We start from the raw sequence: 20,179 nt of genomic DNA, 5'->3' as shown, positions 1-20,179 counted from the left end.
AATCCGAGAGAATGGGGGAACTGGGTGGCAGACGTGAATAGGTACGTCACAAGAGAGAAAACATAAATGTTGTTGGTTTGGATATGAAAGGATATGGCAAATCAGAAGCACTCTCTTGTAGGTCTGGACATGTGCAGTCACTCGGTGTGTAGTAGGGACACAGTTTATTAAAGTGTCATGTCGGGAGTCCTTGCCTGACTATTGAAATGAAGATTCCTGGGTCCAACCCCAGAGCCACTGACTCAGAATCTCTTGGGTTAGGATTTAAGAAGCTGCATTTTACACAGGCTTTTGTTTGTTTAAGCTCCTGTGCAGTTTGAGAGCTGCCGTCCTGGAGAACCTTTTGCACTTGTGCACCAGGGGACGTATGCAAGGTCGTAGCAGCAAACACGGGACAACCCAACACACATCAACAGGGACTGGCAAGCAAATCATGGTACGTCTACACAGCAAAATATTATGTAACGAGATGAGTGACCCACATGCAGCTACGTGCAACTGTTGATATGTATGAAACCTTGTGAGGCACGAGTCAGCCCAGCCACACGCGTGTGATCATGGCTAAGTATTTCATGTGATGAAAACCCAGTGTTCCAAATGGTCGTCTCGGGGCCAGGAGAGGGGGTGGGGTAGGAGGAAAGGGTGGGATCAGGAAGGGCCCAGAGTTGGCAATGTCCAGTTCCTGATTTGGACAGTGGACACACAAGTGTGTGTTCCAGTTTTCACACTTTATAACTTAAGTATCTCTACAAATATTCCTTTAGTGTATCTAATATCATATAATCAAAAGAGTAATGTAAACAATTCTAAAGAGAAAGTGTGTTATTCCAGAGATGGATCAAGTGAATGCTGGTAAAATGGGGAAATTTGGAGTAATATTTTTGACTATGTCAGTCTCAAGCTTATTGCATAACCCTATTTTCTTTTTTCGCTTACAGACATGTAGTTTTATTCTAAAATGTCTGATTTTCAGTCAGTGTGTACCTTCCATGGGAGGAAATGCAAAGCCAATTTTATTCTGAGATAATGTTCTTGAAAAACAACCGTCACCAAGGAAATTGTCAAAAGGCAGAGTGTTACGCTGTCAAAATTGGGTTGTTGTCAAATACATTTTGGAAATCCTGGCTTTAAAGTGGGAAATGTAATAAGGATTTCATTTACCAGGTGTGATCGTAAAACAATAAAAGTTTTCTTATGTTCTCATAAAATGGGGACTGAAGGTAATTTCAAATCTAGGAGACAGTCCAAAAATTGTGTTGAGCAGGTGCCACGTGTCAGAATAAGAATTTTTATTCTCACAGTCTGTGTTTTGGGGAAAGAAGCATTTATTTGGCTAGGTGGATAAGTTCTGGTATATTTGCTGAAATATAATCAGTTTATAAATATAATGTGTATGCATTACTAATATCTTCTAGCTCTGAATTGATTCTCAATAAATAAAAATGTCCTACTGGTTAACTTTTTTTTTTTTTTTTTTCGCTGTACGCGGGCCCCTCACTGTTGCGGCCTCTCCCGCTGCGGAGCACAGGCTCTGGACGTGCAGGCTTAGCGGCCATGGCTCACGGGCCCAGATGCTCCGCGGCATGTGGGATCCTCCCAGACCGGGGCACGAACCCGTGTCCCCTGCATCGGCAGGCGGACTCTCAACCACTGCGCCACCAGGGAAGCCCCCTACTGGTGAACTTTTAATTTTCTTTTTCAGTGATAAAATTAATTGTATATATTCTATAACTAATCCGTCTCTGGTATTATATGAACCTGATTTTCCTTTTTTTAGAAAAGATTTTATTGTGGTCTGTGTAAAATACACTGAACATATTTTGACATATTCTCCCACGAAATCACCACCACAATCAACGTAGTGCAGTTAGAACCCAAAAAGGTGTATTCATACCTGTGCATTCCCTGCGTCCTGTGCCTCCATACCCCCATCCCTGTAGCCACTGGTCTTCTTCCTGTCACTAAAGATTGGTTTGCGGGACTTCCCTGGTGGCACAGTGGTTAGGAGTCCGCCTGCCAATGCAGGGAACACTGGTTTGAGCCCTGGTCCAGGAAAAGATCCCACATGCCGTGGAGCAACTAAGCCCGTGCGCCACAACTACTGAGCCCACGTGCCACGACCACTGAAGCCCGCGCGCCTAGAGCCCATGCTCTGCAGCAAAGAGAAGTCACCGCAATGAGAAACCCGTGCACCGCAAAGAAGAGTAGACCCCGCTCGCCGCAGCTAGAGAGAAAGCCCGTGTGCAGCAATGAAGGCCTAATGCAGCCATAAATAAATAGGAAGGGAGGAAAGGAAAGGAAAAAGAAAAGGAAAGGAAAGGAAAGGGAAGGGAAGGAAGATTGGTTTGCACTGCCCAGAATTTTATATAAATGCAGTTACATGGTCTCTACTTATTTACTTGTTTTTGCCTTCATTCAGAAAAATTGTTTTGAGATTATTTTGTTATTGCCTGTATCAATAATTTATTCTTTTTATTGCTGAGTAGTATTTCACGTATGAATGTGTCACATTGTTTATTCATCCAGTTCCTGGCTGTTACAAATAAAGCTGGTACGAACATTTATGTTCATATACTTTCAGTTTTCTTGGGTAAATAAATACTTTCAGTTTTCTTGGGTAAATAAATACCTAGGAGTGTAATGGCTGGACCATACACTCCTAGGTATTTATTTACATATACTTTCAGTTTTCTTGGGTAAATAAATACCTAGGAGTGTAATGGCTGGACCATATGGTTAGAATATTTTTAGCTTTTTAAAAAACTCCCATGCAGTTTTCCAAAGTGGTTGTACTGGAGACTCTGGTTTCTGCTCTGACATGTAAAGAGCTTGGCGATTGTCTCTCCTTCCCACATAGCAAGATAAAAGGTGAACAAACAAATCATTGATATTTCTTAGGTCTCGTAGAGGACTGAGGGTCAGAGGGCAAACCACTGCTCCGAAAACTGGAGAGACAGATGGGCGATTCAGAGAATCACAGCTTCCGAGAAGCAGAAGCTTCTGGAGCCGGATGAGTTGGGCCCTTAAGTGGTAACCTGATGAACTGCTGAGAGTGGGCTGGCTTGAGATAAAGACCCCAGGGGCCACCGCACTTCACCGGTTAGGTTTCCAGGAGCTCCAAGTTCCCATCGTGAATATCAGAGGAAAGTTCCCTCACCTTTGGTCATAAGCCCACAGCTAGCTCCACCACAGACGCCTCCTCGTCAAGGGAGACGCTTCCCCAGAGCCGTGTCTGACGTGGGGAAGAATGACTCGGCCCCAGCCCCCTCTAGCCCTCCTGTCCCTTGTGAAGGTCACAGCCCAAGGCCCCAGGCGCACTGAAAGATGGACCTAATCCCAGGTCTTCAGAACACTTCGCATCTCCCGGCCTGACCACCACATAACTGGCTCCTGTAAAATAGCAGTGGACTTGGACATGGCAGAGGTGCTGGAGTTATCCAGCCAGGACTTTAAAACAAGGGTGATTAACATGCTAAGGGTGAACAGTGTGCAAGAAGCGATGGGAGGGTAAGCAGAGATGCGGAAACGCTAAGAATCAAAACCCCCGGGACAGTCATGAAAAATGCCTTTGAGGAGTCTTTCAGTAGACTGGACCTCGAGAAAGCTTCAGTATGGGTCAATAGAAATGTCCCAAACAGGAATGCAAAGAGAAAAAAAATGAAAAAAAAGAACAATATCCAGGGGTTGTGGGACAATTACAAAAGGTGTGATATCTACATATGGGAACACCAGGAGAAGAGAGAAAGGAACAAGGAAAAGATTTAATAATAGTTGAGAATTTTCCAAAGTTAATGACAGAAAGCAAACCACAAATCAGAGAAGCTGAGGGGATACCAAGTGCATAAATGCCAGAAAATCAACACTCGAGCACATCATATTCAAACTGTGGAACACCAAAGACAGAATCTTGAAAGGTGCAGAGAAAATACACCATACCTACAGAGAACAGTGATAAGATTAACATCAGATTTTCCATCAGAAACCAAGCAAGAAAAGAGTGGAGATGAATATTTAGTGTGTTTTTGTGTGTACAAAACAATCATTTATTATGTTCATAGATTCTGTGGTCTGGAGTTCAGAAAGGGCGTATCAAAGATGACTTTTTTCTCCTCTGCAATATCTGGAAGACTGAGCTCTGGAATTATCTGCAGGTGTCTTCTTGTGTGTCTGGCACCTGAGCTGGGTTGACAGAAAAGTTTGGCTCAGCTCAGAAGCTGCATACCTGCGTGGACTGGTCTTACAGCACTATGGCCTCAGGGAAATCAAACCTCTTAAATTGTGGCTCGAGGTGTCAACAATTAACGTCCCAGTCTGCGAGGCAGAAGCAGGAATTGGCTGCACAGCCTGTCCCGGGCACTGTCCTGAGTACTTTGTGTATTAGCTGCTCATTGAGCCTCATGACCACCAGGGAAGTAGTGCGATTATCATACACGTTTTATAGGTGGGTTGGTCCTTTCCCAGTGCCTCACCGCAGATGGGAAGAGGAAGAATGAGGTTCTGGCTGCAACAGTTCAGCTCTGGGGTTGGTGCTGACGGCGCTAATAACCCAACACTGGGGTTGGGTTTCTGCCCACCTGGCCCCTGGGGCTCCCGGGCTGCAGCCGCGCCTCTGGCTGCCCTTGGTCCCCGCACCCGTTCTGACGGGCACGAGCTCAGAGCCCTGCCCCCGCTCTGCGGAGCTCCTCCCTGACTACGTCCACATGTGTCACTCCCAGGGGACAGGGTGGGTGGCGTCTGCCTCAGATGGGATGTCTCCTGCCCCTGCCTCAGCCTGTCTGCTCTGTGCTGCCCGCAGTACCCCCGTGAAGCTGCCAGACACAGAAGCCCTCCCCCCGTCGAAGTTCTCTCTTGCTTCCAAGGACTTTAACATTTCCCTGGGGAAGTGTCCCTCCCCCAGCTCTGGGGACCACACCTGAGCATCATGGGCTGTTCCCTACAGTCATTTCTGGGTCCAACCTGCAGCCTGGGCACAGCCGTTCTGTGGGCGTCTCCCCTGAGCTGCGGGGTGTCCAGGAGCAGTGCAGCACACCCCTGTCCCAGGGTCCCGCAGCAGGTACACAACACAGGAGAGAAGGGCAGTGAATGTGTCAGGTCTAGTTCCTTTACAGTGTCCGTGACGTTTTTTCCAAACCTCTGTGCACTTCTCCCAGTGGTTGCCTCTTGAAATAGTTCTCCTGATCTGAAACTACAAGCATTTATAAATCAGGGTTTCTGACATCTCTCCTTGAGGCAGGATGGCTTGCATTTCCCTTTTCTGTCTGCAGAAATGCTGTGGTCTCACCTCCTGACCCTTCCTGTTGATGGACCCTTGCCCAGGATGATCTTGGCCTCTGACTTTACACCATCCTCACATCCCTGCCAGGTGCCCTTACCTCCCCCTGGTTATTCAGTCCCCCGGGCACCGGCTTTGCCAGGTCAGCCTACTCTGCGGCCCCCTTGCTTCAATTGAAAGCACTGCTGTCCAGCTGCTAATTGTGTTCAACCTGGTGACCACTCTTACTGTTGTTGACACCGTTTAATTTCTTTTTAAATTGCTTTGTGTTCGGTTCCACCAACTAGCGCGTCAGCTCCTTGGGACCAGAGATCGTGGCACGTATGTGGATAGAGCACAATGACTTGCTCATAACAAGTCTCAATAAATATTATTTATTGAAGAACCTGGAGAGAGTGATCACTTTGACACTCCCTCTCAGTGAGCGGCTGAAATCCCAGTAATGGGAAGCATGGAAAAGCCTTCCTGACTTGAATAACTGTCGTCATTATGACCAGTTATTACCAAAAGTAAGCACTTTCCCCTTTACATACTTATTGAATTCTCATCACAATCCTTCACTGCAGGTATGATTCTGTTGAAAGATGAGGGATTGGGGTTCAAATGCAGAAGCTGCTTGCTCAGAGCTGAGGGGTGAATGGGGTCTTTCTGATGCCAAAATCTCTGTGAAAACAGCCTCCACCCACTAAGAGAAGCAACTCAGCCAAGTGCCCAGATGGGCTGAGATCAGTGCAAAGAGCTTCTCGGGTCCTCGGCGCCCGGAGCGGGGCGGGCAGCCGGGTCCCCTGCTGGGTGGGTCAGCGGCAGGACCTCATCAGGTCCTGTGAGATTTCAGTGTCCAGAGGACTTTTCTCTTTGAAATGCAAAGTAGTCCTCGCTAAGGAGCCGGCAGTTCTGAGACTTGAGTCTTTGGATTTATGTGGAGAAGCTTAGTGGCTGGCAGGGCGAGGGCAGCACTAAATCCCTGCACGAGGTGCCCGACGTATTCCTTCAAAGAGATAGCGTGCAGTTTGGATGCTTGTGGGAAAGGAGATGAAAACCAGGCATTACAGCCAAGGTGGACAGAGGTCACTACATCCCAGAGCTGGAACGTAGCCTCATTCCCAACCATGCGCTTTCGTCCTCCGCTCTGGGTCCACCCCGCTAATTCCGGAGATGCAGCCCCTTCACAGTCATCTTGGGGGTGGGGGGAGGCTGCTCGGTGCATCAGGCGAACATTCACAAGAGCCCCCAGCTGCTTCCACCGTGAAGGTGCGAAGGCTCATCGCTGGCTGCCTCAGATGGTCCTTCCGCCACGTCCAGGCCATGTCCAGGAGGCCTCAAGAGTGTCCCCTTCATCCCGGGCTTGGTTGTCCGGGTGTCAGAGCTTCATCGCTTCAGCCCAGGGAGTAAATCAAAGGCTTTTTAGTGAAGATAGCAATTACAGTTCCCTTCTGCTTCCCCCTCTGTCCCCTGGGAGCTCCCAGGGACAGGGGCAAAGGTCAGAAGTCATGCTGGACGGAACTGACACTCGGTTCCTCAGCCCGAAGCAGAGTTTGGGGCAAAGCTTGGTAAGGAGAGTCCCCAGGGTCCCTGCCTGGCCTCTTCCAGACACGAGTGTCTGAGTCCCAGCAAAAGTGATCATTCATCCGTCTGTGACTCCTGCTATGCTGAGAATCCAAATGCAGAACGAGTTCCAAATGCAGAAAGAGTGTTTCCTTTTTCAAATGTCAACAAACGAGTCCTCAGGTTTATCCACAGGTAAATAGCAAGTGCAGTGGACATTTTTATTCATTTTGGCTACCGAGTTCCTGAACCCACTTCTCTGCGCAGCCCACCCCCTGTCCTGTGCCGAAGCAGAGCCTGCGGCCGGGAGCTGTGTGCCTGGGTCACGGAGGAAAGTGGGCCGAGTGTGTGTGTGTGTGTGTGCTCTCCAAGGGCGAGTCCAGCTCAGCCCCAGCCTGCGGGGACTCAAGGCCAGAGGGTCAGCCTTGGTCCGACCTCTGCATTGTCAGCTGTCAGTGTGGCTGCCCCTAGGGCGGGGGCGGTTCTCCGGGACACGCCCAGCAGACACCCAAGAGGCAGACAGCCCTCCTTCCCGCCCCATCACATAGTCACGACAGTAAGGGTCGGTTTCCCGCTTCCTGTGTGTCCACCGCATGGGGAGCCTGCAGTGACCCAGAAACAGCTGTTGCTTTGGGAACAGTGCGGCTCCTACCACAGCCCTGGCTGAAGCATCCTCCCAAGTGGCGGTTTGAGAAACGCGAATTCTCCGAGTGCCTAAGGGAATCATGGAAGTGGGTCCACTTCCTCCCCCTTGGTTTCCAGAATCTATTTTCCCGCCATGGGGACACGGCTCCGTTGGTTTACAGTTGGTACTACGTCGTGAATGATAGCATCCTACCTGGGGGTGCCTCCCGCTGCTGCCCCTTCCAGGCCACCTCACCACTCCGTGGTCTGGTCCGTGGTGGGTCATGTAGTCACCGTCCTACCTCTTGTGACGTCAGGGGCGTCCCTTGGTCTGCGACGTGACACTCAGTGCCTGGGTGGCACCAGTGTCCAGACTAAACGCTCTCATCAGGCCGCCTTTCTGGGAAGAAGGACCCTGACCTGATCCACTTGCTGCTGGGTGCCGCCTGGTCTCGTGCTGGCAGGTGTGATCACCCAGCTCAGCTTCGGCTGCAGCAGCCTTGGGGGAAGGACCCACACCCTGTGGTCCATGCAATGCCTCCATCTGCACCCCTGTGGCAACTTTTCTGTGAGGCCCCAGAGTGTCAGAGGACAGAGGGGCAGGCTATTACCTGCCTGCCGCAGATGCTTTCGTGGCCTCACCTGAGATACCATGATGGTCACCTTCTGCTTCCAGCCTGAGCCCCACCCACCTTCCTCCCCGATCCTCCAGCCTTTCTCATTCCCGGTCCTGGGCAACCAGGGGGCCATTTGTCATCCCCTTTAGTCTGTACGTGTCCTTCCTCACCTTTGGCTCGTTTTTCCTCCAGACTGAGTGGGCCTCCAGACCTCTGCTTGAAACCTGATTACAGGGGGAGTCTCCCCTCAAAATCTCACGAGCCACTTCCTTAAAGTTAATCTCTTTCTATGTTCACGTCCCATTGGGTCAGTTTTTTGGAGACCCCTGGCTGGTAGGTGTGGCCCTAAGTGTCCTCTCTATTTGGGCAACTGACCATAAGACTTGAAAAGTGAGGAGCTGCCCAGCCCTTCTCCCACCCAACCTGAGGATGAAGGAATCTTCAGAACACCCCGTCCTCCCCTACCTCTGCCCCCACCTCCGCCTCCACCCTGAGATCTCACACCCTTGCTGTGCTTAATGGGAAATAAATATAGACAGAAAAACATTTTAAGAACTCCCCATCCTGCCCGGGAGGAACGTGTGTTAGGATTTCAGACTCGGATGATACAAAAGCTCACCTGCGACCATCACGCTGCAGCTCACCAGCCCCGTGTTTGGCTCCAGCCCTAGGGTGACAAGCAAAATAGTGAAGTCCCTTCCGCAAGCCCGTGGATGGGCAGAGAATGTTGTTGGGAGACACTCAGTTGAACTCTGGGATGTCCAGCCCGTGCTGAGTCCTGTAGAACTGGGACTGTGAACACCGCTGGGTGATGCTCTAGGTGTTTCCCATGCCCGATAGCCACCTGACTTAGTATTCTGCGGGAAAATGATGGCCATGCCTACACTTCATGTGCAGATCTGGGGGGGAGCGCTCAGAACACCTTAAGTATGTGCAGTGTTTTTTGAAGCACTGAAATATTACAACTTCCCTGGTTCCCCTCAGGGGCGGCCCTGGGCACCAGTGGGAAGAGGACGTGGCAGTGAGAAAACGGAGGGAAGGTCCCAGGGACTGAGACGCTGAGTCGGGGTATGGGGGCATCTTCCACTCCCAGCCCTGGGATACTCTCCGTAGTTCACTGACAGTAAATCCATAAGGGCAGCACCTGGGCCATCCGTGCCCAGGCACGATCATTGTAAGGAGACAAAGGTTTTGGAGTGGACTGTGCCATTTCCTTATGGGGGGCAGACCCTCCGTGGACTCTGAACCCCTGGAGCTCTGCTTGATGAAAAAGGCCCAGCACCCCAGGAAAGCACAATTGTACTTGATATTTTTATTCGCTTAACAGAAACATTCACTTCTCAGATTTCACTGAAGTGCAATTTACAGAACTTAGAGGTAAATTAACATGTGTAAATTCATATTTTAAGGTTTTGGATTTTTGTTTTACAAATATTACAAATGTACATCGATTGGTACAATATGGCCATTCAATCATGCTTTTCATGTACATACCTTCACTTAAGAAGTACTATTTATTAAGTTCATTTTGCTTAAAAAATGCTGAAAATTAACTGGGTACTGTTGGGCAAGTTTTTTTTTTTTCTCCCTTTTTTACTGATGCTTACACGGCAGAGTGATAGAAATCTAGTGCCTGTGTAAAAAGAGGCCCTAGAATCCAGATCATTTGTCTTTATCTTGAGAGGATATTTCATCTCTCCAGCTTTGATTCTGAAATGAGTTGAGAACTAGGTATTTCCTTCCCCAGGGATTGATGCTGCCTGCATGTCGCTGCAGGAGTGATATTTTTTGGTCTAAATTTCTAGAGCTGTGGCATCAGTGTCCCTTTTGGTGGACAGGCTCCAGGGGGCTGAAGGGACTGGTAGGTCCCTCTGGACAAGAAGTCACAGGAACACGCCAGGACCTCTTCGTTCTGAGCAAAGACCTGACCTCAGGTCAGTGAAGTGGGGCTCAGGGGTGGACACGGGCCTGAGACTTAACGCTCGGTTGTACCAGGAGCCAGGGGTTTAGGATGGGGAGTCAGCCAAGAAAAAAAGGTGGAGGAAGGGCAGGGAGAGGAAATGCGAGAAAGAAGAGGGAGAAGAGGTAGGTTGGGGCCGTGGTGGCAGTGGCCCCATCGCTGTGGTTTTCCAGAGCCGTCCCTCGATGGCTGCTTCCTCTGTCTCTTGTTTCCGCTTCCTCATCCCGTCACCCCCCCGCCATCCTTTACTTGATCTGATTCAGAATTTGTGGGGGAGTCTTGTCAGGAGCCGGCAGTGTCCCCGCGTTCCCAGAAGCAGCCGTGCTGCAGCTGGGGGTGAGTCAGCACCGCGGACAGCGGCGGATACCTGGCAGCCGTGACGTCCCCACCGCCCTCCCCGCGAGTGCCCGTCACTGTGCCCGGAGGGGCCTCGGAGCGCGGGTCTGTCCCTCCTGAATCACGTAGCTTTCGGTATTTCACCCCACCCCTGACCCCCGCAAGGACTCAGCTGGGACAGCCTTTCGACATGCGCGGGGCGGTGGGTCCCTGCTCCTGGATGGGGCGGGCTGTAGGGAAACCAGCCAGGGTTCACCGGGCTTTGCTGGGTGTTAACGAGGCTTCTGCCAAAAGACGTCACAGCCATCGAATCGTGGTACATAAACAGAGATTTTCCTAACTTTCCTTTGGTCTTATTAGAAAGTGCTATTTATTGTATTTTGGACCAATTCGATGATTTCATTAGAATGGCTTCTTGAAAAATGGGTATAGAAGTTTCTCTAAATTAAAAATGTCTACTTTAAGTTTCAAATGTCTTTTTAAATTTTTTTAAACAAGATATTATAGACACATCTTGAAATTTTTAATCTAAAAATAGGATTTCATCAAAATATTCTGGGCATTGATACACCGTGTATTTACTATTTATGGCTCTCCAGACGTGATAAACACTATACCAAAGAAAAAAAGAAAGAAAGAAAGAAAACATTTAACTTTATTGATAAGAACAGAATTCTGTGAAAAAAATTATGTGGGAAAAATATGAGCTGTGTTTCCTTGAAAAGCAACTCAAGTCAACATTTCTGAGGAACAGCGGACATCAGACACTGTAGTGGCCAGATGGGTACATACAGACTTAGAAAGGAACAAAAAGGAAACAACAGTTATAGATCTGCAAAATAGACCCACAAATCATTTGCTCAGCAAAAACAAAACCCAAAGATAATCCTAAATCCAGTAACTTGCTATCACACGTTGTGGGATCACGTGCTGGGAGGGGACAAGCGGAGCCACCGACCTCCTGACCCTCTAGGGCTGGGTCCTGCCAGGAGGACCAGGCTGGGAATTGTACGTTGCTTACGTTTTTCTCCCTGATCGGAAGTGGTGTGGGCTTGGGAGGCAGATGGAGGTGCTGCCGACTTTATTTGGATGTTAGTGGGAGGGCAGATTGTGGGAGGGTGGATATGAACACGGAACAGGGCAAGAGTGAATCACGGAGACACAGGATGGTGGTCGAGGCAGGTTCGGCAGGTGGGGGGCCCTTTTGTTGGCTCCGTCCTGATTTCAGGGTGACTCAAGTGTTTGTTCTCCTCACAGAGACCCAGGTGGGGAGGTGTGCGGGCTCCTCTGGACTCGAATTCCCCTAATTTTTCTAATCGAAAGATGCAGGTGGACCTGCATAAGTGGTGCTGGTGCTCCCGGGGGCCTGGAGCAAAGGGAGATGCACCTCTGGGCTTCGGGCTGACCTGAGCCAAGCCCTCCAGCTACCCTGGTGCCGGGTTCGAGCCTGGAGTCCTCTCCTCTGGCCTCTGGCCGTCCCAGCCCTCCTGTCCCGTACCCACCCGCCTGTGCCCGGAGCCCGGGGTCCCTCGTCCCTAGCTCCCTCTCTGTTTCCCACTCACTCGTGGCAAAGCTTCAGGCCCTGAAGTGGACTTCTTGCTGCCCTAGGGACTCTTCTCTCATCCATCTCTCCCTCCGAGAAGTGCCCTCCTGACCCGACAGACAAGTCCCCACGCCGGTGCTAATGGGTGCCAGGACCCTAGGGGTGGCTTTCTCCAGGAGCAGATGTTTATACATGAGGAAGTCTGTGTGGTTCTGGAGAGCCAGTGCCTCGAACCCTGTGGGGTGCTCATCGTGGGTGGGTGGGCGCCTTCCAAGCCCCTAGAACCAGGTCCCGTGGGCAGTGCCCTCTGTGCCCCTTTGTGGGTCGGCTCCCCCACATCTTCCCTGCCGTCTGCTCCCTGTAGTAGGAGCTCATTCATACAAAGCATGGACCACGTCTCCAAGCAACAGCTCAGAGTGCTGTGAGCTGAGCTTCTGGTCACAGATTCCAGCCAGGACTGGACTGTGCCTCCCGCTTTCAGAGCAGGGCTCCAGAGACGGGGCTCAGAGTGTCTGAGTCACAACCAGCCCTGAGGCGTCTGGTTCTCTGAGGTTTGTCCTGATGCCATGTCAAATGATCAGACACTAACATAAACTGGCCTTTTGATCCTAGCTTTTGTACTGAATTAAGATTTTATTTCCTCAATTTGTATGAAAGATTAATACGAGTCATCTATTTGCAAAACCATTTTCATCTCTCTTGAAACTTTATGCTGGAGAAGTTGTCAAATACCCGGTCCGTTTTCTCTTATAAAAGAACTTGAGTAAGTTTGACTTTATATTAAATCCCAGGAAAAGTTTCTCTCTCCATACTCAGTATCTCTACTTCTTGTTCTCTTGTGACAATACCTACAACTCACTTTGTTTTGCTTTTGCCCCGTTGTTATGAGAGCTTTGTGATACTGCACTTGCCTTTCTTGGGTTAAGTGAGGTGCCCGGGCTGCTACAGAGCTTTGCTATTTATATTCTGGACGATGAATCTCAGATGCGGATCTTTTAGATGGAGGAACGAGAGGCTGGTTAACCGGCATGATGGAGCCAGAAATGAGTCCTCGGCGGTGAAACAATTCAAGGCATATGATGGACTCGAGATGTCACGGGGGCGCCACCCTCCTGCGTGGACAGGGGGTCAGGACCCCGCCCCTCACTCAACCCCGGACGCCCCGTGTGCTCGGGGGAACCTAAAGGGGGCAGAATTCTGCCTCTTGCACTTCGGCAGCTGCTTTAAGTGAATTTTTTTATTGTTCAGGATGGAGATCAGAGAACCAAGATGAGAGAGCGGAGGCCCCTCAGGCCTAAGGGGACAGTTCTGTGAGTTTCTGTGCTTGCTTTCTGATAAAACTCAGTTAAAAAGGCAGGACTTGGTCTGGGACTTGGTTTCCTGATTGATTCCCTGGGTAGGGGGGACCCTATCAGCTCAGACCTTGTCCAGGTGGTCGGGTCGTCATCTGCCAGGGAAGCAGCTGCGTCAAGCCATGGGCGTGGGGCCCGGGGCTGCGCATCTGGGACCCTCGTCACCAGGACGTGTAGCGGTGGTTTCTTCACGCCCTAAATCTTGGCCCCCGGGTGCTTTGGAAACTGTTCCTTTGCTCTCTGCAAGAATGGTCTCACTCTCTGGTCCTCTTTTAGGGGTTCTTTAATATCATGTGTCTCAAATCATTTTGAAAGGAGGTGGAGTGAAAAAAATAGGAATGAACATGATAGCTCATCCTTACTGGCTTCTTTGGGGAGGAGCCCATGGCTTTTCTCTTCACTTGTGGCTTATCCTGAAGTCTCACACACGCTGTGCTCGTGGGAACCCCTCGCTCAGGAGGTGCGTGGCGGGGAGGGAAGCGTCGGGGATGGGCCTGGTTGGTTCTCACCGGCCAAGCCTCGGCACTGCTTTTCAAGGCATCCACTCAGACCCTCTGGCCCAAATGGAAATTCCCTTGGACACAAGGAGGAGCGAGAGCTGTTTGTGCGTAGGCAGGTGTGGTGGGCGATCTCGGTCCTGGCATCTTGGGAGCAGCCGTCGGAGAAGCAGCATGTCCCTAACGCAAGGTTAGTTGCTCATCTGAGCTTCAGACACGCGTGTGTTTCTGAACACCAAAGGAAAACGAATGCACAGCACAGATCAGCACCGTCAGGGCACGCCACACCCACACACGGCTTCGCCCGCTGCGCAGGGCCGGCCCGGGGCCTCATAACATTAGTAGGAACTGGTCTTGCTCCGGCGGCTTCCTCACCCAGGTGCCCAGGCCAGCCTTCTGGAATGCTCTGAACAGCTGCTGTTTGACAGCCTGGTAGGTGCGTGCCCCCAGCTTGGCCTCACAGTACATGGACGGCGTGTCTCCGTGGCTTGGGATCCGTGTGCTCAGCTGTGGGGCAGAACGAGAGAGGACGGGTGAGCCCTCGCCGGGAACGGGCCCCGACCAGCAGGACCGCTCAAGCCTGGCAAGCAGGCACTGGCCTGCCGGTCACTTTTCCTTCTCTCTTCCTTTAAACAGAAAAGCAGCGAGATCATCACGTGGGCTTGGAGTTTGCCAAGAGGGTGGATCTCAGGTTAAGTCCTCTCACCACACGGAGGATGGGAGGGGCTGCGTGAGTCAATCAGTGCAATTCTGGGGTCATTTCACAACATATCAAAATATCCAGTGGTGCCCCTTAAATATATACACTGTTCATATGTCAATTATGCCTCAGTAACAAAGAAAAATATCTATTCTCTCTAATTTGATCTATTGATAAATAAAATTTCATATAAAATTCCAAAAAAAGAAAGAGTAACAGTAGAAATTAGGGAGGCTTTGCTTCACAAGAAGTGTGAGTGATTAATGAAAAATATAAACACAGAACTTGTCTGCTATTAGCAGCACAAGCTGTGCATAATTTTTTTCTTTTTCGAGGAAGATTAGGGGCTCAAATCGGCGTGGGTGGTGAGGCCGAGGGGGCCGTGGGAATGAAGGCAGCGTCCCAGGTGGAGTCGCCTGCTAGCCCACCGGGAGGACCGGGACTGGCCCCCGTGTCCAGCGGGGCAGGATCCGGCCTGGCTTCACCACCCATGCGCCAGGGTCGGGCGTGTGGTGAGCGGGGGAAGTGGTCGGTGGGGGGGCGGCACCGGCTACTGGCCGGCCAGTCCGTCCCTGACGCTCACAGCCGTTTAATTGGGGGAACACCTAACTTTTCTGGGCATCCATTTCCTTCTGTCTGGACTGGAATTACATGGACTCTGAAGTTTCTATGGACTTTCTCATGGGCTGCACTGGCCACAGCTGTTCACCAGTGAGCCCCTTTCCACCTATTTCTGGGGCCACAGCATGAGACCCTGCTGCAGGTCAGGGGTCCCACTAGGAGGGGCCACACCTGGGGTTGGCGGGGGGCGGGCAGGGACACGGGGGCTGGTTTGCGTGTCCCGTGTCACTCTGGCTCTGCCCAAGCGGCCGCTCCCTGGGCCCCACCCATGTCCAGCCCCACTGACCTTGCCGTAGAGCCGCGCCCACCGGGCCGAGAGCCTGTGCTTGCAGAGCCTGGACGAGCGGCCGCAGCTCCGCTTCCCAGTGGTGGCGTCGATGACCTCCACGTCCGCCGTGCCCACCACCCAGTTCACGCTGAAGTGGGGTGACTTCCCAGGCTGCCGTGCCTCGGCCTGACTCACTCCTGCCGGGAGAGACGGGGCGCCGGGCGTGAGCGCTGCTGGCCGGGCGGGCGGGAAACGGCTCCCACGCTGGTGGGACGGGGTGGACGGCCGGCCCGAGCGCCATCGCTGGGGCTTGGATTCGAAGGATTTTAAATGCAAGGCTGTCCTGTAATAACACTCTGCCCACGTTTCCCCCTTTCTCTGGATGTTCGTCGCGTGGACTGGTGAACAGATGGGGCCGCATAAAGGCCAGCTGAGAGCGTGCGTTTACGGGGCATCTGCTGCCTGCCCGCTCCCCACAGGGCAGACGCCAGGGTCACAGTCCGGCTGACGAGATACGAAATGGAGTGAAAACAAGTGAGCTCTGAGGGTGCAAGGCACCGGCCCGGCAGGGTGACTGGAGCCCAGCGGGGACTGGAAACTGGGCCCTGGTTTGAATTTCAGGACCACAGAGCGTTAAACCGGGAGTGGGTCTTTCTGAGTCCTGGGGCCACCGAGGATGCTAAACCATGCAGGATGGTGGCCTGGGAGGAGGGGCACTGACCCCGGGGCCTCGGCCATATGCCCTCCATGCCCCCTGGCTCCCTGCGCAGCTGACGGGCTGGCTCCACCCCCAACCCCGGCTTCCACTGGGGTCACGCAGAGAAGGACCTTGGTCTCATGTGTGTTCACGGCCACAGTGCTGCAGGATGTTCAGCCTGGACGCCCCCAACCCGCCCCTCCTGATCCCTTCCCTGGATCCAGCCCCCTGAGCAGCTGCTCCCATATCCACACTCTGCCCCTTCCCAGCCTCCTGTTCCCCAGTGGACAGACTGGATGGCAGCATGGGGCCTCTCAGGGCCCTGGGTGGGTGGGCCCAGGGGCCCCAGCAACATCTCACGGGGAAGCAGAGCCTGGTGCTGGGAAGCAAGTGGCAACCCAAGGAGCTGGACACATGGAAAAGTTGTCACCTGACTCATCAACATAGATGGAAATTAAATTTAACTTAGACAACCAAGAACTGAACATTTGCTTTTAGCTCCACACCAGGAATTCTAGGTCTTTGGGGGCCACTGCAGAGCTGTTTCTGCTGCTCAACCACAGGAAGTCATTAATCTTCAACATTTTAAGAAAGAACAGGAGAAAGAAGAAAAGGGAAAGTGAAAGAAAGACATTGAAACCGGGCCCAAAGTGATATTTTATCAGAATTACTGAAATTATTGACCGTTTAGAAAATGACTCTGGTTTCATAGACATTGAATTTGAGGCAAGCCTTCCCATCCCTCACCTGACGATGGTGAGTCAGGACTGAGCCCCTTGGAGACGGGCGTGAGTCTCAGGCTCCCATTCCCAGCTCCTACGAGGTGGATGTCACCACCTCTTCAGCTGGTCTTGTTTGTGTTGTTAATTCTTGTGTGTTTAAGAAATTGTGCCATTGCCACGGGTCACAGTGGGTGTGTCGGGAGAACTTGGCCTTCTGGTTAAACGGGGTTCAAATCCTTGCTCCATGTTGATAAATAGAGCATCTTCACACTTAAATTCCTGTGAGTCTATTTCCACATTTATAAATGGAGGTGACAGCAGCTGTCGTGGTTGGTGTGACAGGGTGTGTGCCTCATCTTGACGTTGACGGGGGTGGCTGCTGGGTTTAGTTAGGTCCCTTCCCTGAATGGTGGAGCCGTTCTCTGGGGGGGACTCGTGGAGGGTGAGTAGCTGCACCGTGCAGATCAGGCCTCTCTGGGCACCCACCCCCCAGGTGAACCACCCACAGGCTCTACGTGGCCATCACCTGCCGGGCTCAGGCCGCAGGGCGCCACAGCCATGGGCACAGCTTTGGGTCAGATCCGAAGGCACCATTCATGGCGAGGACGGGGGTGAGGGAACCCCCTCCGCGACAAGTCGGCCCGAGTCACGGGAAGGGAAGGTGGGGCAGTGGTCCTGGATGGGCACACGACCCCTGCTCCCATGGCCTCGCTGTAGTTTGCTGAGTCCCCTCCCTGGACGCTGGGAGCCCCTGGAATCTGACGTGGTCCCCGGATTTGGCAGAGAGTCTTAGATTTTAGGAACAGGTTCTGGTGTGTAAAGAAACCTGGGGCATAGCCACTGAGCCCTGGGTGGTCCCAGCCCCACTGGGAGCATCCTCTTCCGCCCTGTCTGAGCTTTGGGGTCCGTGATGCTGCCCTTGGCTGGTGACTCTCGTGGGAGGGTTGAGGGAGTGGGGAGGTGTGCTCTCTTGGGGGCTGGCCTGGCTGAGAGCTATCCCCGCGAGTTCCCGCCACCCCGTGGGCACCATCGTTGCCCCTGGTTTTCTGAGAACAACCTTAGGGTCCTGGGAGTAACCCTTAGTCCTGACTCTTACCACAACCGTTGACTGGCTCTTTGACCTTCTCTCTCCTCTTCCGGGGGATCTGGTCTAAGCCCCGGACTGGCCAATTGCTGTGGGTCTGCACATGCCCACCACCCAGGGCCCCCCACCGCAGATCACGGCTTGCAGCCCCTTCAGAGACAAGGCACCGCCCAGAAGGGAGCCGCGGTGGATTACCGGGTTAATTACAGGAGTCACAGTGGGTGGGGCTACCTCCCCAATGCCCCCTCCCGCTGAGCTGAGAGGTCAGCTGCCGCCAGAGGGGCTCACGGCTGTGTGACTTCTGGTCCTCACGACCCCAGGCTGGCCCTGGCGGCCTGGGGGCAGCATCCCCCTCCCAGGTTTGGTGCTGGGGGAACATTCAGGAATTTGCTCCTGGATCAGGTGGGGGCGACCTATGGCCCTGGGTCCCCCCTGCCCTGTTGGACACGTGTGTTTTTTGCCTGGATTTCTCTGGGCACCGCAGACACTGCCCTGAAAGTGACACTGTGATGTCTGAGGGGCTCATCCTGTTACACCTTCACTCTGGAACGTCGTCCGGAGATGCTCCGCACCCGGCTGACCTTTCAAGTATCCGATCTCTGCAGTTCTGCTCGCTGAGTCTTAAATGGCCACGGGCCAGACTGGGAGAGCCTGCCCTGGGGGCCTCAGGGCCTGTGGACGGAGGGGTGTGTGCGTTTGAGGACCTGTTCTTACCGCTGAGGAGGGGCCGGTTGTGCCGGTACGAGGCGGGCAGCTGGCCGATGTCCTCGGTCCTGTGGCTCATGACCCGGGAGAGGTGGCCGGTGTGGTGCAGGCTCCCCACCACGATGCTGTGCAGGTACACGGGCTCGATGAAGTGGCAGAGCAGTGCACCCTGCAGCCCCAGCACGTTCCACCTGGGGGGGAGAGGGGCGTCAGCGCCCTGGCTCACTGGCCTCACCTGGGGGAGGATGGGGGGCCTTTCTGCCCCATTGTCCCTGAGGCGTCACTGTCCCCATCGTGCAGCTGGCGGTGGGGTGTTGGGGGAGCTGGCCTGGGGCTCGCAGCACACTGGACTGGGCATGGCTTTGGCCTCGTGACCCCTGGTGACCCCGAGCCCCTCTCTGCCGTCAGGGGGACGGGTGTCGGTGGGTCTGCGTGTGAATAAACGTGGATCCTTTTCCTGGAAAATGAGTTGTTGGGTGAAGGGGAAGCTACATATTCTCTCAGGGACTTAAAGTCAGATTTAAAAAATGACCCTCTGGGCTTCCCTGGTGGTGCAGTGGTTGGGAGACCGCCTGCCGATGCAGGGGACGCGGGTTCGTGCCCCGGTCCGGGGGGATCCCGCGTGCCGCGGAGCAGCTGGGCCCGTGAGCCATGGCCGCTGGGCCCGTGAGCCATGGCCGCTGGGCCTGCGCATCTGGAGCCTGTGCTCCACAACGGGAGAGGCCACGGCAGTGAGAGGCCTGTGTACCGCAAAAAAATAAAAAATAAAAAAGACCCTCTGTCTCCAAAGTGAATTGCAATTTTTCTTTATGTTCCCTGGGAAATATCAGAAATTGAATTGACTGCAGTTTAGGGGAAAATACTCTCCCTCCCCACCCCTTTGTCAAACTCAGCAGTGGGCGGGACCTGCTGTGGTGACATGAACGACCTTGGTTGGCTCTGGGGGTGATTTGACTTCAGGATCCCCGATCAGAGGACGAGGCCGTGGTCCTTGACATAAATGAGGCTCTGGGTGAGTGTTTGCTTCTGCCAGCAAAGGTGACAGGAGCCTCGTCAGACATTTCCCTGTAAGTTTGAGTGGAACAACTTTCCGTGTATCTGTTATTTAAGGCAACATTTTGTGGTTTCCACATGCTTAAAATCCAGCCTCCATCAGCACAAGCATTATGCAGTTAATTTCTTACATCATTATTCTTTTCATTAATTAACATCTCTCCACGGTTAGAGCAATTACTGTGGTGCTTCCATGCCGTACATTTCCTTTCATGATTAATAAGGAGTCATTCTATTTCCCTTTCCCGAAGCAGTCAATTAACACAGAATTCTTTCCATTAATTACCGAGTGCTCAAACCAGCAGGCCTACCTAGAGAGCAGTCTGCTCTGAGAACCTGTGACACCAATTGCCTTAAAAAATTCTCTTTAAATTTTATTCCAAAAACACAAGCAATTTAGCTGGCGATATTAATTTGCCTCAGAAGCATTGAGGTGAGTGAGAAACATCTTCTAATCTCATGCAAGAAGAGGCAGCCATCTGGCTGGCGAGGATTGAGGAACGGCTCCCCCTCCGTTAAGTGTGGGTCATTAAAGTAATGTGCTCACCCACATAAAACTCAAGTGGAATATAAAAGGTAATAT

General features: G+C 52.4%; 1 protein-coding gene across 1 annotated transcript in view; it reads right to left on the bottom strand.

Moving 5' to 3' along the window:
* Positions 1 to 14,076: 14,076 nt before the first annotated feature.
* ADARB2 (adenosine deaminase RNA specific B2 (inactive)) overlaps positions 14,077 to 20,179 on the bottom strand; it is a 361,537-nt gene continuing 355,434 nt past the window's right edge. The window contains exons 8-10 of the mRNA XM_060003592.1: positions 18,553 to 18,734; positions 15,354 to 15,532; positions 14,077 to 14,253 (exon numbers count right to left, since the gene is read on the bottom strand). Of these exons, the coding sequence (XP_059859575.1) occupies positions 14,077 to 14,253; positions 15,354 to 15,532; positions 18,553 to 18,734 (538 nt within the window). The remainder of the gene's footprint in view (positions 14,254 to 15,353; positions 15,533 to 18,552; positions 18,735 to 20,179) is intronic.

This window comes from Delphinus delphis, chromosome 2 (assembly GCF_949987515.2).
Source record: "Delphinus delphis chromosome 2, mDelDel1.2, whole genome shotgun sequence".
NCBI lineage: Eukaryota > Metazoa > Chordata > Mammalia > Artiodactyla > Delphinidae > Delphinus > Delphinus delphis.
The sequence above is the reverse complement of the archived record's forward strand: the minus strand, read 5'-3'. Positions and strand labels throughout refer to the sequence as shown.